General features: G+C 37.3%; 1 protein-coding gene across 1 annotated transcript in view; it reads left to right on the plus strand.

Moving 5' to 3' along the window:
• Nucleotides 1-25,152, plus strand: part of USP12 (ubiquitin specific peptidase 12) — a 40,788-nt gene extending 15,636 nt beyond the window's left edge. The window contains exons 3-9 of the mRNA XM_071553519.1: nucleotides 5,189-5,402; nucleotides 10,550-10,776; nucleotides 16,578-16,654; nucleotides 16,837-16,920; nucleotides 18,475-18,672; nucleotides 20,449-20,527; nucleotides 22,510-25,152. Of these exons, the coding sequence (XP_071409620.1) occupies nucleotides 5,189-5,402; nucleotides 10,550-10,776; nucleotides 16,578-16,654; nucleotides 16,837-16,920; nucleotides 18,475-18,672; nucleotides 20,449-20,527; nucleotides 22,510-22,611 (981 nt within the window). The 3' untranslated portion in view covers nucleotides 22,612-25,152. The remainder of the gene's footprint in view (nucleotides 1-5,188; nucleotides 5,403-10,549; nucleotides 10,777-16,577; nucleotides 16,655-16,836; nucleotides 16,921-18,474; nucleotides 18,673-20,448; nucleotides 20,528-22,509) is intronic.
• The last annotated feature ends 273 nt before the right edge of the window (nucleotides 25,153-25,425 follow it).

Here is a 25,425-nt window from a genome sequence, read left to right on the forward strand (position 1 = left end):
TGGTGAGCAGTTCTCTTCTTCTTCAGCAATTCCTGGATCTCTTGATTGTTCTCATCAAACAAGTCTTTGTTTTTCTTGGAGGAGAACCCTAGGGACTCTTCAGAGCACTGCAGGATGCAACTTTTAATATGTTGCCAAAGCGCTTCAGGAGAGGGATCTATGGGATTATCTTTAAGTGTAGTTTGAAGGTTTCCCTGGAAGCTGTCTCTCACTGTGGCTGTTTGAAGATTGCTGACTTGGAGCCTCCTCCTTGGAATGCCGCCTCTCTTAGGTTTGGGCTTGAAGTGGAGGTTAAGTTTGCAGCGCACAAAGCGATGGTCTGTTTGACATTCTGCACTTGGCATCACTCGAGTATGACGGACATCACTGACATTTCTCTGTTGTACTAAGATATAGTCAATGAGGTGTCAGTGCTTGGATCGAGGATGCATCCAGGTTGTCTTCAGGCTGTCTTTCTGTTGAAAGATAGTGTTGGTGATGGTGAGCTGCCGTTCTGCAAAAAACTCTAGCAGGAGGCGTCCGTTGTCGTTGCAGTTTCCAACGCCATGCTTGCCCAGGACTCCTTTCCAGGCTTCAGAATTCTTACCTACTCTGGCCTTGAAGTCACCAAGGATTATGATCTTATCATCTGCAGGAACGTTTTGGGTGAGGCGGCACAGGTCTGTGTAGAATTTGTCTTTTTCCGCTGGGTCAGCTTGGATTGTTGGGACATATACGCTAAAAAGAACAACATGTTGCTTGTTGTATAGAGGGAGGCGTAAGGACATAATGCGATCGGAATGACCTGTCGGCAGATTTTCAAGTTTGGAGGCAATGGAGTTTTTAATCATGAAGCCAACTCCTGAAAGGTGTCTTTCGGTTTTGGGTTTGCCTGACCAGTAGAGTGTGTAGCCAGCACCATGTTCTTTAAGGCTGCCTTCCTCATGAAGACGAACTTCACTGAGAGCAGCAATGTCAATGTTGAGCCGTGACAGTTCGTGGGCAATTAGAGCAGAACGACGCTCAGGACATCCACTATCCCCAGTATCAAGCATGGTTCTGATGTTCCAATATGCAAGTGTTAGTTTGAGCACACGTTTGCAGGCAGGTGTATGCCTTTGACATCTCTTTGTTTTTGTTTGACCACATGGAAGATGCCAGTTGGCCACGGTTATCCAACCGGGTGTGGAGATGAGCTTTGTTTAGGCCACCTTTGCTAGGCCCCTCTCCGTGTGGAGCAAGCAGTGCTGTCCCTAGAAAAGGCTGCTTGGTCATTCAGGATGCTGCCGCAAGAGACTGTCATCTCCGGGGTCAAGTCTCTAATGACCCATATCCTGAACCGCCTGCATGCAGGGTTGGGTCTGCGCCTTTCAGCTGCTTCCTATCACCTGCCGTTTTCGACCCTCACCTGTCACTACAGGGTTTTGCAATGTGGGTAAACCCTTCGAGCCTGCGCAATGGATTTTTTAGGTGAGGCACAGCGTGCACAGAACTGGCCCCACCCTTTACTCCTAAGGTTCATCTGCCACGGCCTAGTGAGCTTGGACGGTGACAGCAAATACCTCAGGATGTAGGTTTGGTTAGAGTATCCTTCTCTTAGATGGATGGCCTTACAGGGCTAAACGAGCTCCATCTGCCCGGGTTTGGGGTTGGAGTTGTCCTTCTCCTAGGATGGTTGCCAGATGGCTAGCGAGCCCATCCTGCCCGTGGACACACTTTGTCTGACCCTTCAGCTGAGACCTGTCTGGCATGGGAGACCCTACCAGCGGCACAAACCACCTCCAGCATAGCTCTCAACCTCATGAGGGCACGCAAGCTTCTCCCCCGCAACAAGGAGGTGTCCCCGGAGAAGGAAAGGACAATACTATTCACTTAATCAGCAGGAAATACTTAAGATAGGTGGTATGATGAAAATGTTGGTAATGTTATGTCCCATGCATAGGGACAATCAAGAACATCAAGTCTGCCCATTGTTCTTGTTTTCCTCTACAGTGCAGTAATGCAAACTATTCAAATCTATGTGTTTCACAAATTCAATCAGTCATTTTATCCAGTGAGCATGAAATAAGATTTTTAGTCTTGAAGACCTACCCTGGTAACTCTTCAGCAGTTTACCAGACTTCTAGAGCAGAAAGTTTGGTTATTCAGTCTCTTGCAATGGATCGGTGTGTTTTGGAGAAATCCTATTAAGTGGAGCAGCCCATTGCTGCCAGTGTCAGAACTGCCAGTGTATCAGAGCTGGGAGGAACCCTAGAGCTGCACAAAGTCAGTGTTCCAACCAGATCTGAGTTCTTGCAAATCTCTTGCTTGTTTTTGTGGATTTATGAGGTTCAACAACCAAGTTTCTTCCCAGTTATATGTGTATCAGAAGAGTAAACAGTAAGACTGTAAGCATTTGTGGATGCGTAGTGTTTTTATTGCAAATTTCCCCGTTGTCTCATTATTTCCACACAGATTCGGATGTTGTCATGTTGATCTCAGAATTTTAAAAAAGAGAATGTTGTGTGGAGAGAATGCAGTATTTTTGTGAAAGGAAAATAATCTGACTTCTTAGAATTCAGAACAGAAGAACAATATGAACTGATAAAAAGAGAAAAGGTGGTTTGGGTTTGGTTTGGGTTTTTTTAACTTTCCTTAGAAATGCATAATGTAAGGTGGTCCTCACAGAAACAAGGAGGCAAGCGCTAAAGTAGTTGAAAACAGTGGTTAAAATAACTCCACCACACATGGTCTCTCTTAGTTCCCCTGAACGAGATAGAGGAGTTTCTCTATCCTGTACAGGCTGACAGTTTAAGTACAAAATTACAGTGTTGGTCTCTGTGGAGTGGCCAGAAGGGAAGTGTCTCTTGACCAAATTTGCAGCAGAGCCGAGTGCTGAAGACCCAGAAATCAAAAAGTGTTTAGCAGGTGGTGGGGAGACTGGATCAAAGTGTTGGATGTTTTTCTGTGGTGGAGTCAAAGATGAGAACTAAAGTAATATTGTTGGTAAGACCAGCATTTGTTCGTTTGTCAAATTCTCTATTTGCTTAGTCTAGAAACCTCCCTACCTTTCCCCCCTTGTTGTTTAGTACAGGTGTCATAATTTTTGAGTGGTTGGAAGCATTAATTCTAAAAAGTTTTGGGATTTTGAAGTGATAAAAACCGATGCTTTAGAGATAAAACAAATGTGAACTAATTAGATTTTCTTCAGGAGTTTGTTTTCAAACAGTCGTCTATTGCCTACTGTCTTTCTCAATTTGGTTGAAGAAAACCTTTCATGGACTTAATCTGATTGCTTTTATTTCACACTCACAGGCATGTAGGTTAGCATACATTTGTATTAAATTAATCTGAATTTTGTTCCTGTTCTGAGTTCTTCATATTTTGATCGTCTCTCGCAGCATAGTTACCATTGTAATTAATTTATCATCAGACTGTTCCTTTATAAAATTGGAATCTTATGAAATTTCTAATTTGCTTCCTTTTCATCTTTTGACACTTGCTGTAGAAATTTTAGCACTTTCCCAATTTGATTAAATTTAAAGTTTAAGAACTTTCTTAACACTTTAATGTAGTTCTCTTTTGACGGCTGTTTCTAATTAGAAACTTAAAAATAGTTAGCTTACAATAATGTTTTGACATGAGCTACTCTGGTGATTTCATCTGCTTCGTTTAAGAAAAAAAGCCCTGTTTTTTCTCTTAAGTTCATTGACTTGCTTGATTTCAGATTTGGACCACAAAGAAGCTAATACAAGCATTCCCCTGTTTTAAAGAAATAAAAATAATGGGTGTTGAGTTCCTCACTTTTTAATACAGCTATCTTATGACATCTTAATGTATTTTTTAAAAATACACTTCTCACTTATTCTTTGTGTGTCTTGGTTATTTAGAAAATAGTTCTTCATATTTCATTATTTTAAAATAAAGACTTAACTTGTAAGTTTTGTGAACAAATTGCATGCTGCTTTTGTTTGTCATTGTCTTAATTGGGAGAGAGCTAGAAATAGTTACTTCCCTGTTATTCCTAACATGTAAAAGCCTTTAGTGCTTTCTCTCTATTGAAAAAACCTGCTCTTAAAATGTCTAAATGCACTTTTTGCTATAAAAGTCTCCCCATCACAATATAGTCTCATAATTTGCTACTGCTCTGTGCTATCTTTGTACATAACGTAAATGTGAACATTATTTTTACATCTTACAGAATGTGTGCAGTAGGTATGTGCTTCAATTTACAGGTTGCATGACTGCAGCTGAATTGTTGGATTTCTTGCTGAGGGCCCTAGAAAGATTTTTCCCACACTTTCACTGTTAGATAATAGGTTTCACTGGGGGAGGGCAGCATAAAATGAGAATGGTTTTATCCACCAACAGCTCGTGATGCCTCCATGAGCATGATTGGCTGGAGACAGTGTCAGTGATCGCAAGACTCAAGTGCTTGAGAACTCCAGGAACTTTGGGGAAGAGGGACACCTGGAGTGTCCCATCTGGGGTGTGCTGGCACAAAGTGGGTTCTGGGTGCTTTTCTTGCTGACTCGTCTCGCTCCCTTTCAACTCAGTGGCTTGCCTCCTTCAAAAGGCACACATCCGAATTGTGCATTCTTGTCTTTGCTATCTTGATTTGAAACTGCCAACTGCTTTGAACCCTAAACAAGCCATGTCATACTCGTTTAAGAAAATTCCTAAATGCCAATCCTGTCACCCCAGAATAAGAACTGAAAATGCTGGAACAGGTTAAAGCGGTTATTTCTGACTTTGATGACAGCTATTAAGATTGAAGAATCCAATTTCTGAAGTGTGTGAGAAGCTCTCAATTTACAGCTGAATTTCTTCATAGTACAAGGTCATGCTGTGCCTGTTCTTTACTGTTGTGGCTGATGTGTGGTAGATGCATAGATATTTTTAACTGCTTGTGTTTTCGGAGTTGTGAAATTGGTGGTATTTGTTTAACATTTTGACCTAAATACATGCAAAATATTACCAGTAAATTAAATTCACAAGTGAGACAAAATTAAATAATGCTGTTCAAATTTACCTAGGTTTTTGTTGTATTTACATACAGTGTACAAGGTAATCTTTTGTGAAACAGTATTATGCTTTACTGCCTTCATCAGAAAGAAACAACTTGCAGAAAGTTGGCCTCTGCTTATGTACTCTTATTATACTTCAGATTTCATTTTGTCTCTCTACAGTAATAAAATGCAAACTAATAGATCTCTCTCTTATTTTATAGTTCGGGAATACATGCTACTGCAATTCAGTTCTTCAGGCACTTTATTTTTGTCGACCGTTTCGAGACAAAGTCTTAGCATACAAGAGCCAACCAAGAAAGAAAGAGAATCTCCTTACATGCTTAGCTGATCTTTTCCACAGTATAGCCACCCAGAAGAAAAAAGTTGGAGTAATACCTCCCAAGAAATTTATAACAAGATTACGAAAAGAAAATGGTAACTTTTTTCTTTTTCTTGTGTAATAATCATAGCAATTGTGATTTAATTCTGAAGCTGACATAGTGGAATACCTACGTATTTGTTACACACAGAAAGTGTTCTTGGTGCCGCTGTATAAACAAGAGGTGACCCTGGAATAAGTGTGTGGCCCTGGAGTCATTTTGAGAGAGAATAGGTGTCTTTCTCTCTTCATGCAGAACTAAAGTGTATTGTCACTGCTAGTTGCTTACTAGTTTTGCTTCTCTATGAATTTCACATTTATAAACAAAATTCATTGTAAAATCTTTGCTCTTTGTTTAAAACAAAATTTTTTTAATGCAGGAGTCAGTCTCCCAGACTGAGTGGGTGGAAAGGATGTTAAGACTTGCCTGCAAGAATCTGGCTTTAAAAACCACACATTTTTAAATTAAATTAGAATTTATGCAATACATAGCTGGAACTACTTTTTAACAGATTGATGAATTTTAAAATCACTCAGTACTTTTGGCAAATGGCTTTAAAATGTAATTGGTACCCTAAATTTCAAGAGATTTTCATAGATTTTTAACAGTTTTTTCCTATCTGCAAGGCTAATTGGTCAAAGTGTTTTAGAAAATAATGTGATGTTAAAATATGAATGAAACCTTATAATCTACTGCTCAGTTTGGATACACTTTTATAAAAACATATGTTTTTTTCTAAAACTTAACCACTAGCTTTAAATAAACTGTATAAGGTACCATATTTAATACTGCTGCAATAGACATGTTCATACTATTGTAATCCTTCTGGGACTGTATGTGCAGACTGAAAAAATGTTTAAATGCTTTGATCACTATATCTGTAGTAAAAAACAAGAAATAGAATACTGTAATGACATTCCTAATTTGAGGTGGCCCTTCCAGCAACTGCACACCATGAGTTGTAATAATATTGTTAAAAAACCAGTCTCAACAGAGTAGAAAACTGTCATTCCATTCTTTAGCAAGTATGTTTGTATGCTGATGTATTTGCAGAAACAGTTCATTATAAAAAATGCAGAGAATCATTCAAATGAAAAGCAGAAGATAAATCACAGGAGCCATTAAATTCATTATAGAAAGTATTCTTTTTGATGTGTAATTGTGTCATGCCACTACACAGGGTGAGGCAATTGGAAAATCTTCATTAGAGAATTCAAATGCATGATACTCTCACCTTTTGTACAAATAAATAGCTAAATTCAGGCTGCAATTACATGAGCATCATATATACTATTGACTGCTTATTGTAAAGGTACATAATTTTGAACCTTAAAAAAGAGTTAGTTGTAGAACTGGGTAGGTATGCAACGCCAATCTAGAGTTTGTTTCAGTCAGAATCCACCTATACCAGGGTGATAACTGAGGACATAATGTATTCCAGACTACAGAGCTTTGCTTCCATCTTTATTTTCAATGTCTGAATTCAACATACATATATTACACATCTGTAAGCTGGAGAGAGACTTTTTACAAGGGCATGTAATGATAGGGCAAGGGGGAATGGCTTTAAACTGGAAGAGGGTAGGTTTAGATTAGATACTAGGAATAAATTCTTCTTTCTGAGGGTAGTGAGGCACTGGAACAGGATGCCCAGAGAAGCTGTGGACACACTGTCTTGGAAGTGCTCAAGGCCAGATTGGATGGGGCTTTGAGCAACCTGGTCTAGTGGAAGGTGTCCCTGTTCACAGCAGGGAGGTTGGAACTATGTGATCTTTCTAACCCAGACATTCTGTGATTCATTATTAATGACCATAAAGTTTAACTGGCTGGGAAGCAGCTGCTGGCTTGAAGGTATACTGTTATATTTGCATAAATTTCTTCTAACAATTAAATGAACAATGAGTAGCTTTCATCCTGTTCTACTTTCTGCTAATTTACTGACTGGGCACATAGCCCTGAGAGGCCTGTGATACAATGCTGTGAAGAACCTCTGAAGCGTTTTACCTCAAGAGACTTGTAGCTCTTGTTCTGCCTTGATATACTCAATTAAATAAAGACCTTACAGTTGGCTGGATTGAACTTAGTGAAACTAAGTGTATTGAAAATAATGTAGTGGTTCGTTAAATAAACAACATGGTTCATACTCTTGGCTGACCTATTGCACTACTAACCTCTCCAAATGATCTGGATTAGCATCAAGTTTTCCATACTTCCAAAATAATTTCAGAATTTTTTTTTCTATTTGAAGTTTACTTCTGGATGCCATCAAGTGAATGACAGTAAAAATTCCTTGGAGTCCCTGTATGCATTTCAAAACTTAAGCTTCGCTGAATATCATTCTCATTCATCTTTCCAGTTCTGTACACTGCAGGCTTGTCTCTTAGTACATCCATGGACTGCAAATTGCTCATTAAAATACTTGTATGATATTAGCCAGTGATATAGAATGCTTTTAAAATTGGCAGGTAAATTTTCTTCTAACAGTTCCTGGTCAGAGAGAAAAGAAGTAATTATTGTTCAATCTCGTACAATACCTTTATGGTTTTCTTAGTCCCATTCCTAATGTGAGAATTTCTGCCAGCAGAGGATTTCTCAGGTTGGTATCCCACTGGACTGAAATTAACTTTGTTTTCAAGGTAGTAGCAATTTGAACATAATCAAGAGAGTAGATTTGTAAGAAAGACAGACCTACTTTATGCTTTATTCTGTATCACTGGTATATATTGCAAGTATGTGGCAGTGAAACTATCCCCTTCCGCTGAATTAGTCTGAAAAGTCTTGCGCTTAGAAATGTTGGCAAGCTAAGAATATGAAGCAGAAAGCATAGTGAATCCATTATTATCTATCCAACAAGTTCACCAGTAATAAAGATGCCACATCTACCAGTGTCCTGAAGCAGTATTTCAGATCTTGAAATGACACATCTACTTCATACTTTAAGTCCTAATTTTAAACCTCTTTGCTCTTGCTTTGGCTGGAAATTTAGGCTAATTTAACATGGCTTCTGCACATACTATGTTACTTAAAGAGCCACAGTGAGGTCTCCCTGGAGCTTTCTCTTCTCCATTCTGAAGAACCCAAACTCTCTCAGCCTGTCTTCACACGAGAGGTGCTCCAGACCTCTGTTCATCTTTGTGGTCCTCCTCTAGACCTGTTCTAACAGATCCACACCTGCATTGTACTGCAGACCCTAGAACTAGACACAGCAATCCAGGTGGGGTCTCATGAGGGCAGAGTAGACAGAGAAAATCACTGCCCTCAACCTCCTGGCCTCGCTTCTTTTGATGCTGATCAGGATGTGGTTTGCCTTCTGGGCTGCTAGTGCACACTGTTGGCTCATGCCCAGCTTTTCATCCACAAGAAACCTTGAGTCCTTCTCCACCATGCTGCTCTTAATGAGTTCATCTCCCTGTCTGTACTCATTGTCTGGGATTGCCCTGACCCAGATGCAGCACCTTGCTCTTGGACTTGTACTTCATGAGGTTCTCATGGACCCACTTCTCAAGCTTGTCCAGGTCCCTCTGTATGGCATTCGTTCCTGCTGTTGTGTTGCAAACTTGCTGAGAGTGCACTTGATCCCACTGCCTATATAATTGATGAATATATTGAAGAACACTGGTCCCAAGACAGAGCCCTGAGGGACACCACTCATCCTGGCCTCTACTTGGACATTGAGCCATTGACCAGACTTCTGGCTGCATCCAGCCAAATAGTTCACCCTTCATATCCATGTCTCTCTGATTTGGAGATAAGAATATCATGTGGAACCACATCAAAGACCTTACAGAAGTCTGTGTAGATGACAACAATCAGTTTCCCTTGTTGACTGTTGCAGTTACTCCATCATAGAAGGCAAAAAAGTTGTTGAGTAACTCAGCCTTTTTTTCTAATCCTTCGTAACCAGGTCTCCCTTCTCCTTCCAGAGAGGGCCTATGTTTTCCTGGTCTTTCTTTTATCACCTGTGTACTTGTAGAAGCTTTTGTTGTTGCTCTTGATATCCCTGGCCAGGTTTAATTCAATCAGGGCTTTAGCTTTCTTAAGCTGATCTCAGGCTGCTCAGACATTTCTCTGTATTCCTCCCAGGGTACCTGTCCTTGCTCCCATTATCTGTAGATTTTGTATGTGTGTGTGTGTGTTGTAATTTGCCCAGGAGCTCCTTGGTCATCCATGCAGGCCTCCTGGTGTTTTTGCCTGAATTACTCTTTTTGAGATGCATTACTCCTGAGCTTGGAGGAGGTGATCCTTGAATATTAACTAGCTTGTTTTGGCCCCTCTTCCCTCCAGGAGTTTATCACATGGTGCCCTACCAAGCAAATGCCTGAAAAGGCTAAAGTCTGCTCTCCTGAAGCCCAGAGTAGTGAGATTGCTTGCACCCTCCTTGCTGCCCTAAGGATCTTGAACTTTACCATTCCAAGGTCACTGCACGGTCACGGCTGCCCTTGAGCTTCACATTCCCCACCAGCCTCTCTTTGTTGGTGGGAACAAGGTCTAGCATTGCACTGTTCCTCATTGGCACCTCTATCTCTTGGAAAAGGAATTTATCACTAGTGCATTCCAGGAACCTACTGCATTGCCTGTGCCCTGCTGTGTTGTCCCTCCAACAAATGCTGGGGTAGCTGAAATCCCCCATGAGAACCAGGGCTTGTGACCATGAAGCCACTCCTATCTGTCGAGGGCCTCGTCCCTCTCATATGGACAATGGAGCGTCATATAGACAGTGAAATATTTCTTTTTGTTAAGTTCTCAGGTCATTTCTGGAAAATACCAATTTCTAATGCCATTTGACATGCCTGGTAATCCAAGACATTGACCTAAGCTTGGCAGAGATAACAGCCCCTGTAGGATATCCAGTGGCCTCTGGAGGCTGGATGGAATGAACTGTAACATTTCAGGTGGCACTACATGTACACCTGTGTTTAGGTAGTTGGATTGTGCCCTGGTTTTCTTGCGGAATGGTTCAGTCATCTGATAATTCTGACCAGCTGAGCGATTTCTGTCAGTGTCAGCTGATTTGCTGTCCCCTCTTTCTACCCTCTGTATTTTTGACATAGTTTGTCAAGTATGCATTTTGGGTTGGTGTTGTATTGTCATGAATGATTCAACATATGAAAGGAAGGACTGTTTTTGAAATTTGACTCATAAAATCTTTTTTGTAGTATAGCACTAACAGATTAATTAAAAATCTTTTGTTTTATCTTGTAGAGCTTTTTGATAACTACATGCAGCAGGATGCTCATGAGTTCCTAAACTATCTGTTAAATACAATTGCCGATATCCTGCAAGAGGAAAGAAAACAAGAGAAACAAAATGGTCGCCTGCCTAATGGCAACATGGACAATGAAAATAATAGCCCACCAGACCCAACCTGGGTTCATGAAATCTTTCAGGGAACATTAACTAATGAAACCAGATGTCTTACGTGTGAAACTGTAAGTCTGTATATACTTGGTAAAATGAATTCTGCCATGTTTCACTACTTCATGTTTCATGATTCATTTATCCTGACAGATTAGACAAGTTTCTTTCTTTAGCAATCTTACAATTGTCTGACTATTTGCATTTTTTTAGTTTGTTAGTTGAGAACATTTCAGCAGCTGATGCATGAATTGTAGGAAAAGACATTTGGTCAATATTAGGGAAATGCCCTACCAGATTTTTGCCAGTGTGACCATAACTTCAAAATTTATATAGGAAAATTCAAAACTGATGCATTATTTAGAGCAATGAAGCCTAGTCAAAGATGTGAAGTTCTTCTCAAGTTTAATGTCTTAACATCATGCAAAGGGATTGTGCTGGTTTAAAGGTAAACCAGCAGGAGAAAGGAACCCAGCTCAAGAGAGATTACAAGTTGGACTTAAAATTTACTAAAAAAATTATGATGAATACAATGATACAGAGAAAAATTGTTTTAACCCCCAAAAAACAGATGTATAAGTCAGCAACCTGGGACATGAATAGAATGGTGTTCATTAGCTCCTGTGCTGAGTGCCACGTGGTCCCTCTGAGTACAAAGTAAAAGGAAAGGAAAACCTGTTGGTGAGGATGATGATCACAATCTGGTCGAGAGTGGTGGTCGCAGTCCTGTTGACATTCTGGTCCTCCTCTGAATCTGACGAGTGGTACCCAAAGTCTCAAAACCTGAAGATTATCTGTGCTCAGGTTCAGGTGGAAATGCCCAGTACCTCCCCCAGGGGAGTGGAGTTCCACAATGTGTGGTTTATTCTGTGAGTCATTTCATTTTTGGAGTCTTTGGTGGTCTAGGTCACCGCAACTGCCTATTATGCCAGCCCCTAATGGCTCATTAGCAGACATGACCCCTCAGGCTGGGTGTGAAGGTGCTGATGTCTCCCCAGAGAGGAGTTACCAAGGCTGAGTTGTTGGTGTGAAGACAGAAACACTCCCCTGTCTCGAAGGGTTCTTTAACATCCAGCTTTAGCCTGAGGTGTCAGGTGTGCCCTGGGCAGGTGCTGCAAACAATCCATTATTAACAGGTCATCAGAAATTATATAAAGAATGTAGAATACACAGTTTTGGTTATAGCCACACTGTGATAAAGTGGTCATGGCCACTGTAACTAGGACAATGATATATTCCATAAAAAAGTATTCTGAATCGGTTTCCATTGATTTCTAATTTTTAAATTTAAAGCCATTGAAATCAAGATACTGTTGGTTGGCTTTTGGCACTGAGAGAATAGATTGGGATTCTCAAAACCCACAACATTATGTGCAGGAGAAGTAATCTTTTTCTAGATGTTTGTCCATACGAATTCTTCTAATAGTACACTCTGAGAAATAAACTCTTTCTTTGAGTATACTATACAAAGATTTCTTTGAGAAGTTCTACAATAATATAATGTATTTTGTAAGAACTTATAATTGAATTTTACAAAAAAAAGCAAAAGCAGTACAATTTGAAAATTACAGTAATTCTGTCATGGTCTTTGCCTTAGAGATTGTAAAAAGCTAAATAACTGTGGGGTTTGTGTGACTCTTCATACCTATTTTCTTTCACTTAATTAGTAATGCACTTATTTCAGCATGGCATTGGAAAGAAGGAATTCATCAAATCTATATATTGCACATAATTTTCTCCAGCTTCTCAAAATACCCCTTTTATTTCAAAGAAAATAGCTTCATAATGTCATATGTAATGTAATTGCAGACACTGAGTAATTTAGGCGCTGATTTCTATCTACCATATTTTCTTTTCTGGTAGATTTCCTCTCCCTAGTAAGTATATCTTGGCAACTATCAATTGCTTCTCTTTTAGTTATTTTTTTTTCTTCTTGAAATATGAGTTTAACTTAGTCTATTAACATGACTGACAACTTTACCTTTCCTCAATTCCTAATGAATTACTGCTGTCAGGATTTTGATCCAGGCACAGTCCTTAATGCAATTTTAAAATGCTATTTATGAATATATTTTATTTGTTACGAGGCCTACCACAATTTTGAGAATTTTACTAACACTGTTGAGTTCTGTTTTTCTGTGAGGTACTGCTGAACAAGATGCATCAGGTTGGTTTGCCACTGTGCCTCCTTGAACAGTGGAACTTAATATTCAGTGTTTTAATATACATTGGGTCTTAAGTCTATTAGGGCACCTTTCCAAGCCGTAACAATCTGGAAGGTATTTTGTCAGCTTCTGTCTAGTTAGTATATCAGCTTATGTGTAATTAAAACACAGTGATCTGAAAATGAGCATTTCTGGACTCATTAAAGAAGTAATATTACTGTGACTAGTGTCTTATTTTCAAATGTAGTGAATATACATAATTGTTTTAATGTTTATTAGAAGCTGTTGGCACTTAGATTCTTTCTGTGCTTAGAAATGTAACTTAAAATGCCAGGAGTACTTGTATATAGCACATGTAGAAAATTATATAGCAATAGTGGGTGAATTAGTGCTTCATAATAAGGACAATAACCTTAGTATATTTTTAATTTAAATTTGGCATGTAATGCATACTTAAATATGTAAAGCATAATATATCTTTGCTCAAAGTGGCAATGATTATCTTCTAACTGGCCAAACCTATTCAATGTTTCTAAAATGAGCATGGCAAAATTTTATTCTAACTAAATTGTCATGATTACAGAAAAGAGGACCTTTCCAGGAAGCACGGTTTCATTATCCTATCTTAAAGATAAAAATATCTGGCTAAAGTTTTATCTTCAATTTAAGTATGTACAGTGGATTGTAAGGAACATAGATATGATTCTTTAACAGAGACTGGTCTTGTGGATCAAAGCACACTATTAAATGAATATGTTACAAAAGGAATTGTAAGTTGTCTTTACATGCTTTTAATGTGATTTCTTGTTACAATGCTTTCACCCTTCCTTCATAGAGGCAGTATGATGAACTGAATGTCAATTCTGTGGTTAATTGCTAAAAATTATTTGGAAGTTAATTGGTTTTACAGATTTCTCTTGCGGTTTAAGGAAGAATAACAGTAAGCCGAGAAAATATTGTAACTGACTTCATTAAGATTAAATTTGAAACAGCCAAGTGTGGCCAAAACTTCTACAGATAAAAATAGGAAATTGTCTTGAATCAAAAGCACCATACATATTAATAACATTTTTTTTCAGGTGATGGTCTTGCTCTTGTGTCCAAATGACTCTTCCATGCATAAAAACCTTGGTCTCAATTCTACTTTGGAGTGAGAGAAGGCAATAAGGAAAATCCCAGTGGTCTCTTACTATGGAAACCTTAACTATGCCCCTATTTTCTTTCTCTTTTTTCTTTAAACCACGGTAAATCATGTCCTTGTGTTTCAGCTTTTTTAAAACTGCATTCTGTCTTAGCACACATGGGAGTCACAAAAGCTCTTTTGTGAGTGAGCTGATTCACATTGCTACTGAAATTCCAAACTGTAAGAAATAGCAGATTCCATGAGTGTCAACCTCCTGAGCTTTCTGTTCTGTGAGGCTTTAGCTATCAGAGCACAGCTGAGCTGTCTGAGTGTAGATCATGTCACATGAATACCATCCCCTTTAACCAGAACACCAGAACATCCAAATTCTTCAGTTATTCAAATGCTGCTTTTAGGAGCACTCAGGCAGCTTTTTGAGCACATCAGGGCTTGATTCTGGAAGTGATGAGGTTTTCTGATTGTGTCCATCTCTTTTTCATTTTACAGATGATTGAAATATATAGCCTTGGTGATTGTAGTCTGAGAAATTCAGTGATGCTTCTTTGAAACAGCACCTTTACAGAAGGAGCGGGTGGGGGGCTGGTAAAAGTGGAGAGTGACTTTTTCAATATTCATTTCTTCTTTTTTAAAAAAATTAAAACTGTTCGAGTTAATGTTTAAAGAATCTGTTCAAAGACTAATATTCAAAGACTCTTAAAAATTAGGAAAAGCAATTGATGATTTATCAACGTAAGTGGAAAAAATCACTTAGCTATTCTTGCAATAAGCCTTTAATGGTTCCTCATGATCCTAAGTGCACTATGGACTGGCTAACTGAAGAGAGGTTTTTTAAGGCCGTATTATTGCAGAGAATGGGAATACTGCTTTTGCAAACTTCTGTTTTCAGTACCAGTCTCTTTTCAACCAGGTCCAACACATCCCTTTCCTCTTCTCCATATCCGCTCTGCCCTTACAGCTTCTGCCTGGGATAAAGCTGCCTGTGAAATCTGTATTGTTTCACAGAATTTTGATTAGACCAAGAGAGGAAGAATTATCTAATTGCATATCTGAATTACACTGATCACATAACTCCTTAATCCCACCTCTAGCACAGAGTAGTTTCTAGAACTGATTTTTTTTTCTGAGCCATTCTTAATACTTAGGCTATGTAGATTCCCACTAGAATTCTTAGTGTTACAAATTCAGGTTTGATAATTCCAAAAATGGTTTGCAATGGCATATTTTGCAGAATTGTCTACACAACTAACCCATAGTATATCCCTGAAGACAGGAAATGTGCAGCACACTGAAGATACAAGTGGCTTTTTTTTTTCTACCCTGGATATATTGAAAGTTTTCCATATATATTCTGTGATCTCTCCAAAAGTATAAACATTACACTTCAGCATCTGAGTGATGCAGTGGATATGACATGTACTGGCATAGTGGTATTTTTCTGCATGCACACTTATTCTTGGAAAGACTAGGTACAGAACAGTGGGAGGAGTTCTTGCCCAGTCCTCTCACAGATATTAACAGAAGCTTTCAACCCAATTTCATAAGTTTTTGGATTTGCCCTTTGGTATTCATTCTCAAAAACAGTTATCTTGACCATCTGCTACCCCCCACCCCCCCATATATGCTGCCCTTAGGAGCTGTGTGTTTCTCATCTCTTGATAATCAGAGAACAACTTTCCAAAATGTTTATTTATTCTGAGTTGAAAAGCCTTGTATGTTTTAAAGATCAACTTACATTAGTTCTCCTGTAGCTGTTTCACTTTGCTTTCTTTCAGTCAAGAAACTGCAGCCAGGCATCTTTTCTAAAAGCATTTATTTTTGTACCTAGACAGAAAACATTCTCATCAGTGACACTGAGATCTCTAGATACAAAGAGGATACAGTAGCAGACAAAAGTTGGGGTTGCAGATTACTATTTCCTAGAACTTTGGTAACATAGTTGGTTTTCAGGGCAGCTGTGGATTTTGTTCATCATTTGTCAGGATTTGTGGTGGAATTTATTTTCTGCTTCTAGAATTTTCTGGTTTACTTCATTGTTATTCTTGTATTCTTCAGAGAATTGGCTATGCATTATTTTGCTTCTCTGAGACCAAGCCCCAAGCTCTCACTTACCAAATTTAATATCTGCTCTTCATTTAAAAGTATGAATCTAGTCAGGAAGAGGCTTCAAAATACTTGTGCTGTTTATTAGGTACACTATGATATGCAAAGACATAACTTTCACTTGGAATGAAGTGCACTAAATAGAAGAATCCCAAGGACTCTGTTCTTTTGAGAAGAGTGAGGTGCAGAAGAAACATGGCATTAGTATTGTTGAGCTGAAATCACAGTATAATGACAACTGGCATTATATACACCCACAGACACATATACACTTCCTTTTTCCTGAACAAAATTAGAAGCAGAGATGTAGCAAATCTCTGAAAGAGAAAAGCAATTTGCAAAAGTTTTAAAAGGATGTTATAGGGTAAAAGACTCATTCCATCAATAGAAAATGGTACACTGAAAAACAGCTGAATTAGTGTAACTTTTTTTTAACTGTATTCTACTGGTTCTTCTTCTCATGAAGGTAAGCAGCAAAGATGAAGACTTCTTAGACCTTTCAGTTGATGTGGAGCAGAATACTTCAATCACTCACTGTTTAAGGTAGACAAAAATCTGAATTTTTGTGATTTGTCTTTACCTGCTACCCAGAAAGCAGGACATAAAACTATAAGCTCACAGTTCTATCTTACATAGATTTAATTGTATAAAATTATGTTTATATGGTACATTTATGTGGATGTTTCATATAAAACCTAGTATTTATAGCTTTTTTTTTTATTCAGGGGTTTCAGCAATACAGAAACTCTCTGCAGTGAATACAAATATTACTGTGAAGAGTGTCGCAGTAAGCAAGAAGCACATAAAAGGTACATCACTCTTAGGGAAGGAAAAAAATAACCCATGCATTTCATGAAAATACTCTCGTGTTGCCTTTTGTATATGTATGTGCCAGGGAGAGAACATAATTTTCCCCTAATTTTTCTCACAGTTCTTCCACTTAAGAGTAACTTGGTTGCAATTCCTCTTGCTACAATTCAATGTGTTTATTTCTATGAGTAATGAGAATCTATATAAAGCATTTTGGGACTTCTTTGATCATTATTTATTTTACAATTATAAAAAGAATGGTCTTAAGACCAAAAATGGGTAAAAAAAGCAAAGTTAAACTGTCAGTGACTCATCAGAGACTACTGGCAATGCTGGAAAGTCATTGATTGCGTATGACTTTTTAAACCTGGTTTTGTCTTGAAAATAAAATATTTTCCATTTGCTGAAAGAATCAGTTTGATAGTAGTTGGAGTCTAGCAGGGTTCCCTACAGGTTGTTGTCATTCTAAGTTTAATGAGAAAAAAGGAAGAAAGGTGACTTTTCATGGAATTTGTCCACCATCCACTATCTTTTGAAAAAGGATTGTCTTGTACAAACATATTTCCTGACGTTCTGAAAATATGGTCTTAGTAGATGTGTCTGAAACCGGGACTGTGTTGTTGAGACTTTTGAGCTACCTGTCAGGACTGAAAGCAGTTTGAAGAACCCATCACTGTGCTGATCTAAGGCAGTTGGCTGTGCCAAGAAGCAGAGCACTCAGCTTGGTTATTCTGTTAATATGGGCAAATTTATTGCCCAAAGAGTGGAAGTTTGTGTTTGCTGCCAGGCCAGCTATGGTTGGCTGAGGAGGATTTGTAGGCACTGATGGGAGATCTCGCTACCTCAAACTGGGGAACAGGGCCAGTGATCCCTTAGTAAAACTAGATTGTCACTTTCTGGCTTTGACTGCCTTAAAACATTGCAACATTTGTACAAAATTATTGTACTGTAGCGCAGCCACAGAGCCTTATCGTGTTTGGGTAGCAGGAGGTAGGTGTATAACACTGGGTTATTTGTATCCTTTGGCAATTTAAAATTAATGGCTTGATAGGAAAACTTGGAGGAATGCTTATGTGACAACGTGATGTAACAAAGCTTATTTTAAAAAGCTTGTTTGACTTGGCTGATTTACTGAGAAATTCAACTGGAACAGGATCTCTGAAACAACTCTGTTGCAATACTTCCACTGTATACCAAGTGGGATCTAGGTTTTGCTTTTGGGAACTTGGGTAAGCTATGGATAAATACATTTAAAAACTGAATTCTGTGCTGTGTGATCATTATGTCCAAATTTTTATGTGAGGTCATCACGGCTGTTCTTATACTATATAGCTTATTGTTTTGAATACATTTTTAGTTCTCTCATGTGTTAAAAATTCACTTTGGTTTAGCAGTACGAGACTTATTTTTAAACATCTGATTATTTGGGTTTCTTTTAATACTTGCAAAAATTTTTAAAGACTTCAGTAAAAGAGATCATTGGTTGATATTGACTGAGTGTTTTGGATGAATACTGGAAATACAGTTGGTTTTTGTTTGGTTCTTTCTTTCAGGATGAAAGTAAAAAAGCTGCCTATGATTTTAGCTCTACATTTGAAGAGATTTAAATACATGGATCAGCTGCATCGATACACAAAACTCTCTTATAGAGTAGTTTTTCCTTTAGAGCTTCGTTTGTTTAACACCTCAGGAGATGCCACCAATCCTGACAGAATGTATGACCTTGTTGCTGTGGTAGTTCATTGTGGAAGGTAATCACTCTATTTTAAGCAAGAGATTTTTGTACAAGCGTAACAATACAAAGCACCCAGTATCATGTGAATCAATAGGATTTAAAGACCTCTTAAAAGAAAAGTTTCTTAGGAAAAAAGCTGTTGTGGGGAGAAGCTAGTGGTCCTGACATCGTTGTTGTGACAGTTCATTGTGAAAAGTGATGACTATATTTCACATGGCAGATCTTTGTATGAACTTAACCATGTTAAAAACAACCTAAGACCACAAAATACACATTATCATATAATTCTAATAATATTTACAAACAGTTTCTAAAAGAAAAAGTTTCTTAGGAAGGAAAGCATTATAGAAAGATGAATTTATATAGCATTTACTTTAGGGTAGATGTGTTTCTTAAGGCTCAAGCAACATTTTCTGAAATAGATCCATATTTTATGAGTTTTGTTGATTACTTTGTTTCATTGCTTTCAAAATATGGCTGCTAGGTTTGTATTTGATTTTGCTGTATTCAGTTAATGTTCTTGTGGCTTCAAGACTTAAAATCAGGCTGCTCTACAAACTGCTTATTGAGTAGATAAAAGCTCCAAAGTTGAAAATTACCATTTGACATGTAGAATAATTTATGATGTGAGGTCAACCACTTAAAGCTCAAAGGAGGGTTAACTTTGACATTAGATTAGGTTGCACTGGGCTCAGTTTCATGACTAGGAATGCTGATTTTGCTGCCTCTTTGAGCAATTTGTTCCAGTTCACCAATTTTCTCATGGGGAGTAGAGAGTAGGGTTAAGATAACTAGTCCTCAAACTGGCCAGTTGTGGAGAGTTTGGGAAAGTAAGCCTTTGTGCCATAGTTTGCTGGGACACTCTTGTTCTTGATTATAAGGGAAATTCTTACTGACCATTCTATCCCATATGGACCATTTCTGCCTCCCTCACTCAAGCTGCAGTCTTGGGAACTTTTCCATTCTCCGAACCATGGCAGGAGATGAACTTTGTTCTCATTGTGTTAGTGATTTGGTACACAGGCATGTCCCTCACAGGTGGCAACCTTCCGTCCCTGATCTGAACAGAAAAATTGTATGACTGCTGTAGCCAGTCAAGGTGGTGGCTCCAGAACTGCTTTAACTAGTTGTTCACTTTCAGTTGTAAGGTTTAGCTGTTTCAGAAAGTGTGTTATTTCCTTACCTGAAACCTGAGGAGAAAGAAAACACTTTAAAGTTTTGACGGATTTTTTTACTGTTGTGGTTGTGGAGAAATTTCTTGTCTGCTGTAACTGAAGAGATGAGCATTATAACAGGTTTAATTGAGAGCCCTTCTCATTGCTATGCTTCTTGAGACCCTTAAACTGCCTCCGATTCAGTTTTTGCTTACAGTGGACCAGATAAAGAAATTCATGTAGATGAGCAGCAGTTCTATAGGCCTTTTCTTTCTGAAGATTGGAAATAGTTTGGGATCTGTTCTCTGTGAAATATTGGAATGTTTTCTTGATTTCACTTCTCTGTCTTTTTTTAAAATTTCATTTATATTTTCAATGCCTGTGCTGCTCATTCCTCATTTAAAATTATAATCCTTTTTTAGAACAATATTAAATATACAGATGAGTAAGACCTTATAAAGATGATATAAGTGGAGAGTCAAAAAAAAAGAAGAAAATCCAAACAGAAATTGCAGTGGTAGTTATTTTTTATTATTGTTAAGTATTGCTTTTCTACAAGGAAAAAACAATTTAAATTAAATACATTTTTACATACTTATGTGTTACTGTCTGTGTTCCTTTCTAATTTTCTTTTACAGTGGCCCTAACAGAGGACATTATATTGCAATAGTGAAGAGTCATGATTTTTGGTTGCTTTTTGATGATGATATTGTGGAGGTAAGCCCAATCAGAGTGCATGTTTATATATTGTTTATATGTTTACTTAAAGTAAAATCACTGGTGTGCTAATGAGAAGAGCCTTCAACCCCAGTCTAAATGAGCAATGACTGCGAGTGCAGAGCTGTGCCTTGCCATTTGACTGTACAATCCTTTGAATTGCATTGCTACTTAAAAGAAGCTCCTTTGGTTATTATTACTATCTTTTAGCTTTGTTTATTAAGCTATTTTGTGGCCAGAGGGCATGGCAAATAAAGGTACAGATAAATTAGTTTCACTGCAGTTCTTTCTGAGGACAACCTGTTGTAGCAAGTCCTTTGTTCATATTTTCTAGGAGCTTGTGATTGAACAGAATAGATCAGTGTGGCAATCTCTTTTATCAAATATCCTAGATTGTTCCGAATGAAGGTGCAACAAATATAAAATAGGCAGAAATCTCAGATTTTTGAGATTTCACCCCAAAATTTAAAAGTTAATCCCTGAAGCAGGAACCTTCCTCTTCTGGTGGTATACTTGCTAATACTAGCCATGCTTCCAGGAATTATTCTTAATAGGGAAAAAAATAAAATATTTGTAACTAATTTGGAACAGAATTCTCTTCACCAATTTTGACTTTCTGTGTTTCATATTTTATTCTCTACATAGAGTATTGTTCTGTCATCTTTTTTTGTCTTTGTCTCTGCTTGTGCTTGCAAAGAGGTATGATAGTGCTGTCCAAGTGCTTTTCATGACTTCATTTAATTAAATCTATAAAATTAGTTTCCATTTTCCTTACAATACTCAAGAACTGAATAGTTAAAAAAACCGCACAAACCAAGAAAAATAAAACATGTGTTGGACTTAAATTGTTAATTGGCAAGATGAATCAAAGGTATTGAAGAGTTCTTCTCCCTAGACCAAATTATGGACAGTTTTTCACACAGGAAATGACAAATACTGAAATACACAGAACTGACAGGGAAGTAAAAGGATTGTCTCTGTGTCCTATGAAGATATACAGTAAATTGAAATGTCTTGATAAGGTCAAAAGTACACTTTCCTCCAGTGAAAAGAGAGAGCTGTAGCATATCTCGCATCATTTCACAAAAATCAGGGACAATCTCTCTGGTTCCAAATCAGTAACATGTGGCAGTAATCTATGTTTTTTTCATATAAACCATCTGAAGAGAAAAGAAAGAATCTTTTTGTTCTTAAGTCTAAACCATCTCATTGACATTTAGGCCCATAGTTCATCAAGTTGGAATAGGTCACTCCTTCCTGAGAGAGGTTTTATTCCAAGTAATGGTAATGAGATCAAGTAAAATCTACATATGTGAAAGAAAACTTACCTCTTCGCCTTTTTGTTGTTTGTAGCCTTATTGCCTCTGATGTAAAATGTGGCAAGAGAGCTTGCTTTCAGTTTCTTTTATGGCTGAGAATGATGACAGAACGAGGCAACACTCTTCACCTTCTCAATAGAAGTTTTCTATCTTTCACACTAAATCTTGGTTATAGGAGGCTCTCTAAGCTGACAGGATCACAATCAAACATTCTGTGTGAAAAACATAGAAAAAGTTAGCCTTCATTCTCTGCTGCCTTGTTATTCTCCTCTGCATTTGTTTGGATTGTGCTGCTTAGAGTTAGCAATCATAGTTCGTACTTGCATTCTTCATATTGATAAAAAGTCTCAGTGGGATATTGTTGTCTTTAAAATTTATCTGTGTGAAATTTGCACAAGCAATGCACATAAGAGTGCACTTATAGTATGTTCACTTAATATTTAAGAATTTAGGTGTAAAACATATATAGCTGCCTCTCTCTGTGCAGTTGGTGGCAGAGGAAAAGCCGAAACATAGCAAGTTTAAGAAATACTTGGGTTTATTATTTTATGTAATTATGTGGAAGTTAATTTGGTTTTACAGTAACTTTTAGAGTGGAACTTAATTTTATGTGTATATTATGCAAGGCATTTGTACTTAAAACTTTTGTATTTTTACAAACAGAAAATTGATGCACAAGCTATTGAAGAATTCTACGGGTTGACATCAGACATCTCAAAGAACTCCGAGTCTGGTTACATCCTCTTCTACCAGTCTCGGGACTGAGGGGAAACTGTAGTGAAGAGAGATTTTTGTGTCTCGCGTCTTCTCTACCCTGGAACAGAGCAAGCACTGAAGAGATGGAAAGCAGGGATCTCTAGGGGCAATAGCACAGTTTGCACACAACTAAGCAAAGAGTTTGGGATTCTTAAAACTTTTGTATCATTTTCATTTTATTTGCTCAGGTATCATGCTGACTACACATCTCCACTGCATCCCATAAGCAAAAAGAGAGATACCAGCCACTCTTGCAGGAGCTTTCATTTGGGTAACACTATCTCTGTGATCCTAGTTCAAAACCCATTGAAGCCTCCGGAGAACCTTTCATGGACTTCAGTGGAGTTTGAATCAGGTTCTAACTGCACTGCCAGATTGGTGCAGTAGGAGCATTAGAAATCTGTTTTTTATACAGACTTGGTGAATAAAAGGTAAAGGATTCTTTATGAAGTGAGTTTCCTGTGTTTAATTATGAAAGTGTGAGGTTTGGAGGGTTAACATGTAAGCAAGAAGATATATCCGGGCCCAACACAATTGCCTTCTTGATGGTGGTAGTTTAACTGAAGATGTAAACTGGTGTCAGGGAGGCAAGTATGTTCTGCTTCTCTGAGGAAGCTTACGTTATTTATAATGTATGATCGGGAACAATCAGTCAAGATTTATGGCTTTCAATCTCCGTATGGGGAAGGATTTGGTTTGTAATAGTTTATTTTTATTTATAAATTATTGTAACTTAGGATCGTGTGTGTATTGTCCTTTATTCTAACAAGTATTGGAAATTTTATATATTAATTGGAATTAAAATTAATTATGTTTAAATGTTAAAGAAGAGCCAATATAAATTGTAAAAACAATGCCTACAATATCTAAAAGAAATTAATAACACAGAAGAGAGATTTCCTTCTGGAGGAACTGGTATCTGAGGTACTTTATTTAATAAAATTAGAATATCCTTTTTGCATTAATGGGTGAAAAAAAGTGATCAAATTATTACATAGGAGACTTTTAAGAATGCATATTGTAAGAAAATGGTGATGCAGTGGTGGTATACTGGTCTTTATAGTTCTTTGATAATTCATTTATGGTTCATGCTCTAAGCAAGTCAGAGTGATTTGGATCAAAGTAAAGAAATTGAAGAATATTCTTTCCTCTCCTACAAATGGATCAACTTCTTTTAAACATTAAATTATGTCTGAGTAATAAGAAGAAATAGGCTTGGAATTTCATGAGACTGAAGATACCACATTCCTTTAAAAGTAATAATACTTAAGTCCTGTAAAGTGAAAATTTCTGCAACTAGACAGTTTACCTTGCTTTAGGTTTATGAAACAGCATTAAGAATTAAATCTTGACAAAACACCTGATCTGTAAGAAATGTGAACTATTATGATTTGACATTAGGAGTACATTGTCTGACAGTAGCTGAATGTAATTTCTGGAAGGTCATAGGATATGCATTCCAGATTATGGCAATCAGGTTTTGGATGTCCTTGTCACTCCCTCTTCAGCTAGTGATTTTTACATTACTGTAATTTTCTAAGGTTATTTTATTAATACTGTTACAACTTTTAAAAAGAATGTCTCCTGTCTGCTGCTATAACTATTTACTTACCTGTATCTTTTAGCTCAGGAAATGACTTCACCTATTCACTCAGTTGAACAAATCTTTAACAGGGTCACTAAATAAATTGGGCTATTGAGCAACTGTCATACTGTAACAAATTGTTTTTGTAAGATGCAGAGTTTCTACCGCTTTGGTTTGGCTAGAATTCTTTTATAGAAGATTATGTATCATGATTAATCTACCAGCATTGTAAAGTAAAGCCTAAATGTTGTGGGAGATGCCGAAAAATAGGATTGGATTTTTCTGAAAGGATTCAAATAATATTAAAACCTTTTTTCAGCTTTCAGTAGAAAAAGGGTTAAGGGAGTAAATGAGTTGGATAGTGGTGCATGTTAGAAGGATGGAATCCTTTGCATACTTAAGATACAGTATTGCAAAAGAACTGTCTTATTACTTTTTGCTAATTTAAAATGTTTGATTTAATTTTCTTTGTTTTGTTTTTGTTTTTCTTTTTTTTGTTTTGTTTTAATGTAGTTAAAAGCTGAGGCTAGTTGTTAAATATTTTATACCCTAACAAAATTTAAAACATTTTTCTTTCACTGGTTTTACTCCTGCTATGTATTTTTATAAGATAGTGACTTTTATTTTGTATAGGGGTTTTGAGATAGTATTCCAAATTATATATTTCACTTTTCTTTTAGAGCAGCCGAAGTAATTGTAAGTTCTTAATTACACTGATATCAGAAACTGCAAGTTAAAAAAAATTAAAAGAGACAGAGGAGTACTAAATATAACTGATTGGTATGTAAAACATAGGATTTTTTTTGAATGTAATACAGTGAGGAGTGTGGGAAAGTCGTCAGTTGTTGTAAATGGTGGAAATTATTTGCTGTGTAACTATGTAAATGTTAACTGGGACTACAGTCCCTTATTTTGTATATTGGAGCAAAAAACTTCTATTAAATAAAGTATGTTCTCTAAAGATACGTACTTGTCTCAGTTTGAGGGGAAAAAAACCAAAATGTTTACCCACAAGCAGGGGAGGGGCCTCCTCCACGATAATCACACCACTCTTTATCAAATTTAAGAAAAGGAATTTTAATACAAGAAGGATAACTGCTATATATATATATATATATATATATATATGTAAACAGACTAGTGCAACCCACTTCCCCAACACCACAAGAGAAAGAAAAAAAAAACAAAACAACAACAAAACCCAGCAGGTTTTCCTCCAGGAGGAAAGGTTATACTTA

This window comes from Pithys albifrons, chromosome 1 (genome assembly GCF_047495875.1).
Source record: "Pithys albifrons albifrons isolate INPA30051 chromosome 1, PitAlb_v1, whole genome shotgun sequence".
In the NCBI taxonomy this organism is placed as follows: Eukaryota; Metazoa; Chordata; class Aves; order Passeriformes; family Thamnophilidae; genus Pithys; species Pithys albifrons.